The sequence below is a fragment of the Gobio gobio genome (genome assembly GCF_949357685.1).
Source record: "Gobio gobio genome assembly, chromosome: 8".
Taxonomy (NCBI): Eukaryota; Metazoa; Chordata; class Actinopteri; order Cypriniformes; family Gobionidae; genus Gobio; species Gobio gobio.
The window spans coordinates 10044265-10058831 of NC_137114.1; the positions used below are offsets into that span (position 1 = coordinate 10044265).

General features: G+C 37.0%; 2 protein-coding genes across 2 annotated transcripts; both read left to right on the top strand.

The window, feature by feature from the left end:
• Positions 1–6462: 6462 nt before the first annotated feature.
• On the top strand, positions 6463–8681 carry LOC307131124 (fucolectin-like; the record flags this gene model as incomplete). Its single annotated transcript, XM_079824613.1, has 6 exons — positions 6463–6518; positions 7519–7583; positions 7692–7724; positions 7948–8233; positions 8405–8541; positions 8626–8681. Exons 1-6 carry the CDS (start codon positions 6508–6510, stop codon positions 8679–8681), a joined length of 588 nt encoding a protein of 195 aa, XP_079680739.1. The 5' UTR covers positions 6463–6507.
• A 165-nt stretch (positions 8682–8846) lies between these two features.
• LOC307130993 (fucolectin-1-like) lies at positions 8847–11625 on the top strand. The gene is made up of 4 exons (XM_079824356.1): positions 8847–9126; positions 9300–9442; positions 11131–11169; positions 11337–11625. Coding segments are annotated over exons 1-4 (372 nt in total). The 5' UTR covers positions 8847–8938; the 3' UTR covers positions 11339–11625.
• Positions 11626–14567: the final 2942 nt, after the last annotated feature.

A 14567-nucleotide genomic window follows, 5' to 3' on the forward strand; every position in this document is an offset into this window, starting at 1 on the left:
AGGACGTAAAGAGGGAGGAGAGAATGTAAAGGGGACGTAAAGAGAATGTAAAGAGGGAGGAGAGAATGTAAAGAGGACGTAAAGAGGGAGGAGAGAATGTAAAGGGGACGTAAAGAGAATGTAAAGAGGACGTAAAGAGAATGTAAAGGGGACGTAAAGAGAATGTAAAGGGGACGTAAAGAGGGAGGAGAGAATGTAAAGAGGGAGGGAAGAAAAGCATTAGGCTTGTTGGACTTCATGCAGCGCTGCACAGAACGATCAGCGGCTAACTTGAGCAGTGCTTGACGGTTAGAACTTGTGTCCGACTTCAGACAGCGACCCCCGTGACTGTGCCATAAGGCATCAGAGTATAGCGAGAGCGATTGGAGAGCAGGAGGACTCAGCCAGAGCAGATTCTCCAGAGCGACTCACGAGCTCTGCTGATGACACAGCTAATCCACGATTGGCAGAGTACACCGATTGACAACGATCACGTGCGTTTCATGTTTCTTCTCACACCTTCAGTTCCACTAAGGATCACAAATCTGTTCTTTATAACATCAAAATAAAACAATGTACACCCCACTTCACTGGTATTTAGGCTTATGTTGAATTTTATTCTTGTACAAACAGACACTGTATTAAGCAGTGCATGTATTGAATGAAAATGTCTCTGAAATATCGGTGTATTTGGAAAATAATGCGTTTATTCCACTTCAGCTGTGGTAAAGTATGCAAACTTAGCATGAGCGTCACTACGGGAAGCAGAAAGTGTCTGACATCACATCTCAGTTTTCAGCTCTTCTCGTCTGCACACGGCAACTCTCACCAATAGGTTACATCCAGCCACAGCCCATGTCCAGCACAGCTAATATAAAGGATGAATAGAGGGAGTGAATGTAAAGAGGATGAAAAGAGGGAGGTGTAAAGCGGGTGAAAAGAGTGCGGAGTAGAGTTAAAGAGGATGAAGAGGAGGAGTAAAGCGGGTAAAAAGATGGAGGAGTAGAGTTAAAGAGGATGAAGAGGAGTAAAGAGGGAGGAGAGAATGTAAAGGAGGAAGTAGAGAGATTTTGAAGAAGGGTAGATGAGGAAGTACAGAGGATAGTTGGGCATTGAGAAGCATTTCCACCTCCAAGTTAATATTTCATTGTTCTTTAAAAAAATATATAAATTTTGTCATAAACTGCAATGTGCACGTTCAACATAATGTGTCCAAGAATGTTAATAATAATAAAGAGTCATTTAATCGGAGTGTGTGTGTCACTCGAGTCCGCAAAGGGTAATTTAATCGGAGTGTGTGTCTCTCGAGTCCCCAAAGGGTCATTTTAATCGGAGTGTGTATGTCACTCGAGTCCTCAAAGGGTCATTTAATCGGAGTGTGTGTGTATCTCTTGAGTCCCCAAAAGGTCATTTAATCGGAGTGTGTGTGTCACTAGAGTCCCCAAAGGGTCATTTAATCAGAGTGTGTGTGTCACTCGAGTCCCCAAAGGGTCAATTAATCAGTGTGTGTGTCACTCGAGTCCCCAAAGGGTCATTTAATCGGAGTGTGTGTCACTCGAGTCCCCAAAGGGTCATTTAATCGGAGTGTGTGTATCACTCGAGTCCCCAAAGGGTAATTTAATAGGAGTGTGTGTGTGTCACTAGAGTCCCCAAAGGGTCATTTAATAGGAGTGTGTGTGTCATTAGAGTCCCCAAAGGGTCATTTAATCGGAGTGTGTGTGTATCTCTTGAGTCCCCAAAAGGTCATTTAATCGGAGTGTGTGTGTCACTAGAGTCCCCAAAGGGTCATTTAATCAGAGTGTGTGTGTCACTAGAGTCCCCAAAGGGTCATTTAATCGGAGTGTGTGTATCACTCGAGTCCCCAAAGGGTCATTTAATCGGAGTGTGTGTCTCTCGAGTCCCCAAAGGGTCATTTAATCAGAGTGTGTGTGTCACTCGAGTCCCCAAAGGGTCATTTAATCGGAGTGTGTGTGTCACTATTTTTATTTGTATAGAGTTTTTTGACAATTACTACACTTTACAGAAGAACATGACTAATGTCTTAAAACCCCAGTGTGTAGCCAAAGATGACTCTGGTGAGGAAAACTCCTTAAGATGTTTTTGTGATAATGATTAGTTTACAGTCGATGCAGCCGGTGGTCAGTGAAAGGTTCTCTGCCATGAAGTGAAGTCTGTTTTATTTCTATAGCGCATTATACAATGCAGATGGTTTCAAAGGAGCTTCACACACATAAAATAACTTGCAAATTTCAACAATTATGAAATGACTTCTGTAGAGCTGTTTAACAGTTGAAATTGAAGACAATAGTGTCATTATTCAGCTCAATTCTGTTCATCTTTTGCTTCTGATAGTCAATCAGTCAAATCAATAATATTTCTGAATGTTAATTGCCATTCCCCAACTGAGCAGCCAAAGGCACTTGATCTCAAGCTACAAATCAGACAAAAAATGTAGGCTACCCATTTACAGTGATCTTGAAGAAAAGAAGAAACCCAGTTACTCTCTCACACCTGTATCTCTGCACTAGCTTGATTTCACTGTCCAGTATTGGAACTTTGAATTGTAATATTCTACTTCTGTCTTCTTAGGATAAATAATATATAACATCTCAACAATGTCCTGAAAGTATACCTTAACCAGAGTATGTGTATCACCAATGTCCTCAAAGTATGACTTCATCAGAGTTTGTGTATCACCAATGTCCTCAAAGTATGACTTCATCAGAGTTTGTGTATAATGTCCCCAAAAGTGACATATAAAATAATGTCCCTAAAGTGAAGGTAAAAAATCAGGTCTTTAAGGAAGGCTTTTATTGATAAAATCAAGTGATATTTGTGATCACAGCTTCTCCAGCAGTGCAGTCATATCTTTCTTTTGTCTCTAGACCCTTCAGAAAGGGGTGTCCCTAAAGGTAGGGTTTCCAGTCATACGTCCTCACATTGTGGTTAAGTAGGTATGTGTGTGTGTGTGTGTGTGTGTGTGTGTGTGTGTGTGTGTGTGTGTGGGCATGTTTTTGTGAAATATCAGGACACAAATGTGTATAATGACATGGGTATGACATAGGTATTACAAAAAGAGGGTGAAATATGAGGACATTCCCCATGTCCTCACTTTTCAAAATGCTTATTAATCACACAGAACAAGTTTTTTTTGCACAGAAAGTGAACTGCACAGTCTCCTGTGATGGGTAGGTTTAGGGGCAGGGGCAGTGTAAGGTTATAGAAAATACGGTTTGTACGGTATAAAAACCATTACGCCTATGGAATGTCCTCACATTTCACAAAAACAAACGTGTGTGTGTTTGTGTGTCCACCAACTGGCAGCAGGAAGTGTGTCACTTTCAAAAATGCTAAATCACTGTCTTGTTTTCACCCGATTTACTTCGAACTTCATCAGTATAATGACAAAACATGGCAGATGTAGACATACGAATGTATTCCTGATATTTTAAATACTGTTGCCATGGCAGTGTGTCAAAGTTTAATCATCTTTTGGCTGTTTTTGAGGCTCTTAGCATGCTTGAAATTGCTTGAAACACGACACACACATCAGAGATGTCAGTCAGTGGAAATGGGCAAAGCCTCAGAAATGGGTGTGTTGGAGGGGTGTTTATAACAACATAATCATGGTTTATGAAGACATTTCATGTGTCCCCGTATATCAAACAATGTTTTAATAAAAATGTAAAAATGCTGAATGTTTTCTGTGATGGTAGGTTTAGGGGTAGTGTGTGTGTGTGTGTGTGTGTGTGTGTGTGTGTGTGTGTGTGTGTGTGTGTGTGTGTGTGTGTGTGTGTGTGTGTGTGTGTGTGTGTGTGTGTGTGTGTGTGTGTGTGTGTGTGTGTGCGTGCGATATGTAGGCATAGGGGTAGTGTAGGGGGATAGAATGTACAGTTTGTACAGTATAAAAACCATTAAAGGGTTAGTTCACCCTCATGTCGTTGGACACCCGTAAGACCTCCGTTCATATTCGGAACACAAATGAAGATATTTTAGTTGAAAGCTGATGGCTGAGAAAGGCTTCAGACAGGCCTCCATTGGCATTCAGTACATTGACACTTCCAAGATCCATGAAAGGCACTTAAAACGTCGTTACAAAGTCTATCTCACCACAGTGGCTCTACAATAATCTTACAATGCGATGACAATAGTTTTTGTGCGCAAAAAAAAATCAAAATAACACCTTTTTCCAACTTGTTCTCGACTTCCGTGTATGCCTCCACGACGCATGCGCGAGAATATGACGTAGCGCCGGTGTTCGGGAATCCATGAAATACACACTTAAGCCCCATTTTGAGCACTACGCCGAGACTTAAAGCACGATCAATGTAGAATCGCTTCTGGGTCATATGTCCGAACGCCGGATCTGCGTCATATTCTCGCGCATGCGTCGTTATATGCTAAAATAATTGTGGCTGTAAGTGTAGCATAAAAGTACTACAAATTAGTAAATAATTATGTTCCAGCTTTGCTCAAGCCAACTTCAAAGTTTGTTTACAAACTTTACACCTCTAGTTTACAAATATTGTTTGTAATTTTACATATTTTAAACAAAATTTAAAATTACTAATAAATACTGTAAAAATGTAGTTATTTTCTGTAAAATTATGATTTTTTTATATATATTTTTTTTATACATATAATGATGTAAATGTGAGGGTGTTTTCACACTGGCAGTTTAGTTTGAAACGGGGCACGGTTCACATGAAAAATTGGTAATGTGAAAGCTTCCATGAGGACCCGGGTGAGCTGAGCTCAGGGGAACTGAACCCGAGACTGCCTGAAGGAAGTGGTTTGAGTTTGGTTGCACAACTTGCGCTCAAACTGTCCCATGATTCACTGACTTGGTGCGCTAGAAAAGTAACCTCCGCATCCGTTTTATCAGATGACGATGTATTTAGTTCAATAAAACACATGATATTGTTGATTATTTACCTTGGATACGAGCAAGAGTGAGCCTGCAATGTATTCACGCACCGGAGGGAACAATCGTGCTCTGATGTGGAGCACAACAAACGTGCCCAGTGTAAAAACACCCTGAGACAAAAACTTGGGCATTTTTGCCCCATAGATTGAATTTTAGGGGCATTCTAACTGCATTCTATAGGCTTCCTCACACAGTGAGTTGTTGCCCTGCATTATATTCTTCATCAATCAACTGTATGAAATGTTAGATGACCTAAGGTCTGGGGCAGGGCAAGTGCGTTAAATGCGTTATTTTTTACCGTAACTAATTAATCGAATGAACGGCCTAGAAAAAAATTATTAAATAATTTACATTTGCATAGTTAAAAAGGACTCAAATGTATCAATAAAAGGAGTTTAGTCTGATTTCTTACCCATTGTTTAATTGACTGTACTCCACATTTTTTACCATCATATTTATATTCACTTATTTTAACTTTGTAAAATATTATTTTCTTTTTCCTATTAATTTTAGTTTTGATTTCTTAATAGACGTTCCAATCCTCTTTGTTCCCAGTTCTGTTTGCTTTATGCACTTTGTATAGAGCATGATATGCAATGGAGATTTTACTAATAACTAAACTTTTGTTTGGACAAGTCAGGGTGTAAAGATGTAGTATATAATAGAGTCAAAAGAACATTCAACAATAATCAGTTTTATTGACAATTTGTCTCTAATAATTAAGCAAAAATCGGCCAAACAATAGTGTTGCTAATAGCATTACTAATCATCTGTGTATCATTCAAGCTGATGGTTCCATGGGGGGTTAATGCTAAAGCTCTTGTATGTTCTATTAATTATGGAGCAAGAAAGGAACCATACCACCAAAGATAACTTGTGTTTCAATAAACTCAAAGTATTTGACAAATTGGTCCTGTCTGAATTGTGTTTGTCATAACTTGAAGGTTTCTGGACTCTCCCCTGGATTGCAGTTTGCGCTCTTCACAAAACACGCTAGTGATGTTATGAATAACACTGAAGCTTCGAGGCGCATATCAAACACACAGCACAATCTCCAAGCCCCGTATCCAGGAGTGTATTTGTCTCACAGTCACGTGACATGATCAAGGACGAAATAAAGCATCATTTTGTGTACAATCATGTGGGCGATTCACTTTGTGTGTCAGAATGTTCAAACTGCAAAGTAATGTTTGAACTAGGGCAGTCATGGTATCAAAAAAACAGGAAATCTTTTGTAATAGGTCCATTTAATGTTGATTTTACTGATATCAGATAAGACTCTTTTGGTTGGGAGGATCTTAATTCACCAATAAATAGAGCATCAATTCTGAGTACAATATTATTCAACTGGACCCTCTACATAGACTGCTGGTGAGGATTAATATTCATATGTTTAATGGTACATTTTTTGTTTGTAATGTTTTGATAGGGCATAATATTCCTCATATGAATAATGTATTGGATAAATAATAAATATAGCAATTGTTTATAAACAAATATTAATAATGTAATTTATTTATTATATAAAACTTATTATTTACTATGTATTATTTACAGATAACTGCTGAATTGTGAAGGTCTTCTGTGAGGCTGATTCATTGATGATTTCCAGGTGAGTGATGAATGTTTATGAACTCTCTACACCAGGGTGCAATTATAATAGAAATGAAAATGTATTGAATACAGTTGATCAGTTTTATTAGTGATACATTTGCACAAATCTTGGCACTAAACTTTAAGCCGTTCACTCTTGTAACGCTACTGTTCTTTAATTAATGTTGAATGTTTCCTTTTTCAAAAACATAATATCAGAGTAAATGTCACGTTCATACTTCAAAATAACACAAAATAATCAATCCAATAATGACAAGAGAACATTCAACAAGAATCAGTTTTATTGACAATCTGTCTTTTAAAAAAGGGCAAAATGTGGCTAAACAATATTGTTGATTAAATAACACTGAACATTTAATACATATAAAACTATTCAACATTATAAATTTCTATACTGTCACTTTTGATCAATTTAATGCATCCTTGCTGAATAAATATATTAACTTCTTTCAACAAAAAAAAACTTTTGAACAGTACCTAGTGATAATGTTACAAAAGCTTACTATTTCAGAATAAATGCTGTTCTTTTGAACGTTCTATTCATAAAATAATCCTGTTTTCAACATTGATAATAAGCAAATCCTCATCAGAATGATTTGTGAAGGATCATGTGACACTGAAGACTGGAGTAATGATGATAAATTCAGCTTTGATCACAGGAACAAATTGCATATTCAAATAGAAAACAGTTATTTTAAATAGTAAAAATATTTCACAATCACAATATTCCTGTTTTGCTGTATTTTGGATCAAATAAATGAAGCCTTGGTGAGCAGAAGAGACTTCTTTTAAAAACATTTAACACATCTTACCATCCAAAAGCTTTTGACCGGTAGTGTATATAAGTTAAAACTAGAGCAAATTCAGCAAAGACAATTAAAACCCAAAGAACGGAGGCAGGTTAGTCACCAGTTTCTTTGTTTAAATGAGGATGAGAAATTGAAAATGATTCCTTCATATGCTCAGATGAGGTGATGTGTTGTTGTGTCTTATTTCAGGATGGCCGTTCATGGGATTTTGTTTTTAACACTTTTTACTGGGATGTGCGTCGCTGATTCCACAGGTACATTTAGAATAATACAAGTAAAAATTATTGGATTTAAAAATCTGTAACCAGATTAAATGTATGTACTTAATGATGTGTGTCTAACTGTCATTACTTTATTAACAGAAAAGATCATGTCATTGTGCCCTTGTGGTCCAAGTAAGTGTTCTTCATTACTTTGAATGTTGTCAGTAACACACATATAATATTCTTACTGTACATTTGATAACTGTCTTCATGTACGTTATCCCTTATTGGTTGTTGTGTCAAAATTAACCCTGGCAGGCTGATCAGGACCCCGGCTTATTATATGGTTACTAACCACAAATAAATAATTTGACACACATTATAAAAAAATTGTTTATTATTTTGTGTCAAACAGGGAATCTTGCTCTCGGGGCCCCAGCTGTCCAGTCCTCTACAAATGAGACGTTCAAGGCACCTGCTCAAAATGCTGTTGATGGCAACAGGAATTCAATTTTCAATGTTGGGTCATGCAGTCAAACTAAGGGGGAAATGAACCCCTGGTGGAGAATTGACCTGCTGGAAGTTTACGAGGTAACCAGAGTTAGCATCACTAATCGAGGAGATGGTTTTGCAGAGAGGATAAATGGTGCTCAGATCCGTATCGGCAACAGCCTGGAAAATAATGGCAACAATAATGAGCTGTAAGTATTTTCTCTCTGTTAATACTTGGTTAGAAAATGAGTAAATAATATACAATGACTTTGAATGAATCTTTTTAATAAAAACTTGTCTTTGACAGAAGTATATTTAATATGCTTCATGCTGTTTTGATGTGCCCATTTCTATTTCTCTGTTACTGTGTGTCTTCACAGAGCTGCAACTGTTGAGTCCATCCCACCCGGAGAGACAAAAACATTTGAGTTTGAGCCTATTATGGGGCAATATGTCAACATTTTTATTCCTGCGCGCAGTGAATATCTCACACTGTGTGAGGTCGAGGTGTTTGGAGGTAAGTGACGGAGAGAGAAGACGACTGTGATATAATTTGTTAATGTGCTTATTAATGTGCGTATAACTGTTATTTTATTAACAGAAAAGTACACACCAAAGTACGCTTGTGCTCCAAGTGAGTGTTCTTCATTACTTTGAATGTTGTCAGTGACATATATATTTTTATTGAGGAAAATTGCAAATTAACAAAAAAGTAGCTTATATATAATATAGCATTATTTTTCCTATTATATTGGGATTATACTTTAGCACATTAAATAAAAAAAAAGTTATTGTTTATTATTTTATGTTAAACAGGGAATCTTGCTCTCGGAGGCACAGCTGTCCAGTCTTCCACACACCCGCGGCTCAAGGCAGATGCTCAAAATGCTGTTGATGGCAACAGGAATTCAATTATGGATGGTGGGTCATGCAGTCATACTAGAGAGGAGAGGAACCCCTGGTGGAGACTTGACCTGCTGGAAGAACAAGCGGTAACCAGAGTTAGCATCACTAATCGAGGAGATGGTTTTGCAGAGAGGATAAATGGTGCTCAGATCCGTATCGGCAACTGGCTGGACAATAATGGCAACGATAATGAGCTGTAAGTATTTTCTCTCTCTTAATACTTGGTTAGAAAATGAGTAAATAAGATACAATGACTTTGAATGAATCTTTTTAATACAAACTTATATTTGACAGAAGTATATTTAATATATGCTTCATGCTGTTTTGATGCGCCCATCTCTATTTCTCTGTTACTGTGTGTCTTCACAGAGCTGCAACTGTTGAGTCCATCCCACCTGGAAAGACAAAAACATTTGCATTTAGGCCTATTAAGGGCCGATATGTCAATATTTTCATACCCAAGTTACTCCACAAGGAATTTCTCACACTGTGTGAGGTTGAGGTGTATGCAGGTGAGTGATAAAAGGAGAGAGACGGTGTACATATATATATATATATATATATATATATATATATATATATATATATATATATATATATATATATATATATTAGGGATGCCACAATTCTCAATATAATATTGAACCGTTCGGTATGGCATTCACGGTTCAATACGCGCTTGTGAATTGCGTTTTTTTTCGGTTTCGCATTTAATTAATTATTTTTCTACAAATTCTATCATTTGCCTCCATCCCAATATACTGAACAACGCGACATAAATTCACATCACACGTTAGTGGTAGAGTTATACTCACGGAACACTATAGTTATTCACAATCACGAAATTTCATTATTTACATGCGTTTTAAAGCCTTGCCGGTTTTATTAGCGTGCGCGGTTTTAACATGCGCTTTTCAGAGCGCGCGCACTAAAAGCCTGTCAAACAGGTGATTACTGGACTTTACTAGTATTCGTCTGCGCTAATACTGTCAAATACACACAAGGTTAACATAAACACAGTCGGTTATGTCTAAAGTGAAAGTAAAATCGCAATCGTGTCTGTATGCTGGTGCACGCAGGTCTTAAATTGACAACAGGGCAGTGAACACGCGATCTTTAAAGGGACAGTTCACCTATAAAATTATGTAATTATTTACTCACTCTAATATTGTTCCAAACCTGTATTCATTTCTCGATGACAGAATTTTCATTTTTGAGTGAAATATCCCTTTAATGTTAATACAACAACAAAAGACAGAGAAAATCACTCACTGCTCTTGACTGAAAAACTAATACAGTAGCTAAGAATTAATGTATATTTTATAGTGAAGTCTATGTAGTGTTTTATTTTTACATTAATTCATTCAATTTCAGACTTAAATGCTGCTGTACAGCTCTGAGCTGCCAGTGTAAATCTTTATATATATTTATTATATATTATCCAATACACTAGGAATGTGTACAAGGGTTTTTTTAAGTAAAGTTTTAAGTTTAAGTAAGGTTTTTCAATTCTTTTAAGTAAAATAAAGAAAGAGTATTGCAATAAAAAAATTGTCTTTTTTCTCCTTAACCTCTTGCTGTTCCTGTCACCTAAGAATAGAATAACAAAAAAATGTATGTAACAAGCCTTGAGTTAAATCTCTTTTTTGGCTCAATTTATCTGTAAAAGAAAACATGCCTAATAATTCTGCACACCTGAATATAAGGTGATTTTCATTTCCAGCCTTCATGAACAATTATATATCACTTATACATTATTAAATACTAAATCAATAGTAGTTATTAGGATTACTGTGGTTTGGAATTGGTCAAATGTGCCTGGAAAAAAAATACGATCAGAAAATCAACGTGCCTAATAATTCTGCACTCCCTGTATATATATATATATATATATATATATATATATATATATATATATATATATATATATATATATATATATATATATATATATATATATATATATATATATATATATATATATATATATATATATATATATATATATATATATATATATATATATATATATATATATATATATATAAAAATATATAAATACATATACTACGTGTGTCACATGTCTGATCGTTTGTGTTTTTAGTTCTGCCCTCTGTGACCTAGTTTTCTCTGTTGTTGATTAGTTCATTAGTTTCCACGTGAGTTCATTAATTATTTTGTTTGTCTCTGTTCGTTTAAGGGATGGGCTGTATTGATCCAGAGTCTCCCTGTCCTTTATGTAAGTATGAGTGCTAATGTTTGGTTGCCCTTCTCCTGAATCTCCTGTGTTTATGATTAAAAGCTATTTCATTTATTTTCTTCGTCATCGTGTGCTTCTTGTCCAGAACCAAACTGTTACAATGTGTACATTGTCTTAATTTTTTTTCTTCTGTTTTTCATTGCCAGAGAGAGTGGAATGAGATGATGTTACACCACAGTCCACTGATCCTACAAGCAAAATACCAAACTACTCTTTTCCGAGCAATTCTAATGTTGCACTTTTTTAATTAGTTTAATTTTACCTATGGACATTTTATCCTCAAGATAAAAGATCAGTTTCAGTGCACATTCAGTAAAGGTTTGAAATGGTTTTTAAATTTCACCTGATTCTTAACCCCAGTTTGATCCAGCGGGGTGTGTATTTACCCTTCTTTGTTTATCTTTGCTTTCTACATGAATAAATGACTACAGCATCACATGTTGTATTGTGTGTTTCTGGATCAAAAAAGGTTCATTTAGATATTTACAATGAGGAGGAGGTATAGTGTTATAGCTACCCGGGTTGAGGAGCTGGTTAGCCTGACAAGCCAGACCCACTTCAAGATGTTGGGTCTGGAAACTCACCATTGACAGGGCTCAATCCGAGGGGCGGGATAAACGTTTGTCTTTCAAATTCCCTTTGCACGCAATTGGATAGCGCCACAACCAACCGAAGTGGAGCTAACGTTAGTTGATAGATTAAACTTTCGCCTTATCCGGTCGGCAAAACTCCGAACACATCTTCCTTTCTAAAGAATGACTTCAGTGCCGTTCTGTGTTCTTTCCTCAAAGAAAAGCTTAACTCCAAGTCTTCCAGAGTCGCGGCCAAAGCCGATTCGAAAGGCTGCTGTTCGTCAGCTTCTTTGTTTACGTGTATCCCCTGGAAACCTCCGCAACTCTGCTCCGTCATTATATTAAGCCCGCCCACCGACTCTATACACGATGTGATTGGCCTGACCAGAGTCTGGTTTTTCCAGCTCGCAGGTCTACCCAGAGTTGCTAGACTACACTCGTGGCAAATTAGATTTGCTGCCACTAGGGTGCGTCTAGATTTCTAGGCTATGTAGCGTTAGGGTTACATATTATTCAATAAAATTTAGCTCAATAGGGAATTATGGGTATTAATATTTAGGGATTTATGATTAATCATAAATCTCCAAAAATACCCAAAAAGAGGAATACCTAACCTAGGTATTTATGCAATATATCAGTGTTGGGGTAGTTACTCAAAAAAAGTAATTATTTACTAGTTACTTCTGTAAATTGTAATGAGATTACTTTACTAGTTACTGCATTTGAAAAGTAACTTCACTACCTATTACTTTACTTTCCCATTTCTTAATTTACCGTGTAGATACATGGACAAACATCATAGCCCTATAATCACTGTATCCAAAATGGCATGTAAAACCATATGAAAGAACAATATCTCTGTCTGCACAAAGAAATAAACTAAAAAAAAAAATGGTGCTATATGGCACTAAAAGTGGTTCTTTGGCTCGTAATCATAGGGGAGCAACTTTAAGTGCTGTATAGCACCAAATCTTGGTGCTTCAGTGGTTATTCAGCGGTTCTTTGGCTGAGGTGCTATATAGTACTGCTGACTGAGGTGCTATAGCACTGCTACCATATACAGAACACCAAAAGTGGTTCCCCTATGATTACGAGCTAAGCAACACTTTAAGTGCCATATAGCCCCATTTTTTTAGACTGTGTGCCTCACTGTAAAATGCACGGACAACAGGATAAAGGAGGCTATGGTGGGGTCATTTTAACATGGGGTCAACACACAAGTTTCAAATCACAGGCTTTGGGAAACAGGGGGCGTATTACAGAAACTTTCTATCTTAGGTCTTAACATAAGATATGATAAGTAAATTTAGGATTTTTCACAAATTCGTATTACAGAAGCAAATCTTAACTTGATTTAGGATTCTTATCCTATCTTACAAAATCTCATCTTAACTGTAGTTAGGAGATCTTAAACCGCTCCATTGAGTTCGGTAATCAACAGTCAGGTCTGTTACCAAGCAACAAACCACACGCAAACTGCTTCTGAGGTAACATTAAACCTACAATCAAAATGGAGAAACAACGGCGTGCTTTTAATTTCAGTGCGGCAGAGATTGAAATTTTGATAAGCTCTGTTGAAAAGGTAAAGCCTGTTTTATTCGGCAAGTTTTCACCTTCGCTCTCTCACGACGATAAAGAAAGAGAGTGGGCAAGAGTTGCCAAAAATGTGTCTGCGGTATCTGGCGTTTTTCGTAGTGCAGAGTCTGTGAAGAAAAAATTCACCACTCTTGCAAGTGAAACAAAAAGAAAGCTTCTATACAGGCAAAGGAGATAAAGAAAACGGAAGGGGGAACGAGCAACGCTCCATCACTCACCCCTTCGGAAACACGAATGTTGGGTGTCATTGACAAGGTGCATTATGAAGGTAAGACAACACAGAGCAAGTTGTTTTGTAACGTTTGGATTGAAGGTAGCAAATAAACGTTAGTGCTAATATGAAGCTATAATTTGGTTATTGACCCAGGCATCCCTGGTGGTTACGAGGTAGGACTGCAGATGGAGCAGCATGAAATGTCAACAATACAGCTGTCAGATCTGGAGGAGGGAACATCAGTGCCTCGTCAGTTACCCCCATGTACGATGTTATGCATTAATTCTCCCATTGTCTCTATGTTGAATTCTGTGCATGTAATTAAGCTTATGTTGCTTTACAGCAAAAAGACAGAAAGTTACCTCTTCGAGCCATGCAACACAGTTGCTAGAGATAGAGAGGGAGAAACTTGAGTTGTTCAGAGAGCGAGTGGCCATTGAGAAGTAGAGGTTGGAGTTAGAGAAAGAAAGACTTCAGCTGGAAAGGTCACAGCTTTGTAAAAGGTGCAGGCAGGAACTGTAGATCCTTAATGTTTTAGGCTTCTTTGATTTGAGTTTTTCTTGATTGATGTCACCCATTTCCTTTCTTTTTTTTTCACCGCAATGTTTATTTAATAAATAAAAAAACATAATTCAAAAAGTGATTTCATGCCATTTATTATTTTTGTTCTTCTCTGCAATGTTCATTGAACTAAATAAAATGTATATCGATTAAAGAGGTTATGTCATGCTATTAGTTATTCTACAACTACGTCTAATTTGCAAAAAATCTGAATAAGCTGATTCCTTATGTAGAGCCCTGGGTTATGTCCTTCTGGTTGAGGTCTTGCTTCATCCTCCTCTGCTGCATCTACGTCGGGGTCTGGCAGTTTTGCTAGTCTGCATATGTTGTGCAAGACAGCCCAGGCTTTGATGAAGAGAGCAACTTTCTCTGGGGAATACTGGAGGTAATGACATCTCCATCTAAAAGTTACAAATTATTATAATTATTATTAT

Coding starts and splice junctions, on each gene's coding strand:
- LOC307130993 (XM_079824356.1), top strand. CDS start 8,939: ATGGATGGTGGGTCATGCAGTCATACTAGAGAGGAGAGGAACCCCTGG. Junction 9,127..9,299: donor AATGGCAACGATAATGAGCT/GTAAGTATTTTC, acceptor GTGTCTTCACAG/AGCTGCAACTGTTGAGTCCA. Junction 9,443..11,130: donor TGAGGTTGAGGTGTATGCAG/GTGAGTGATAAA, acceptor TGTTCGTTTAAG/GGATGGGCTGTATTGATCCA.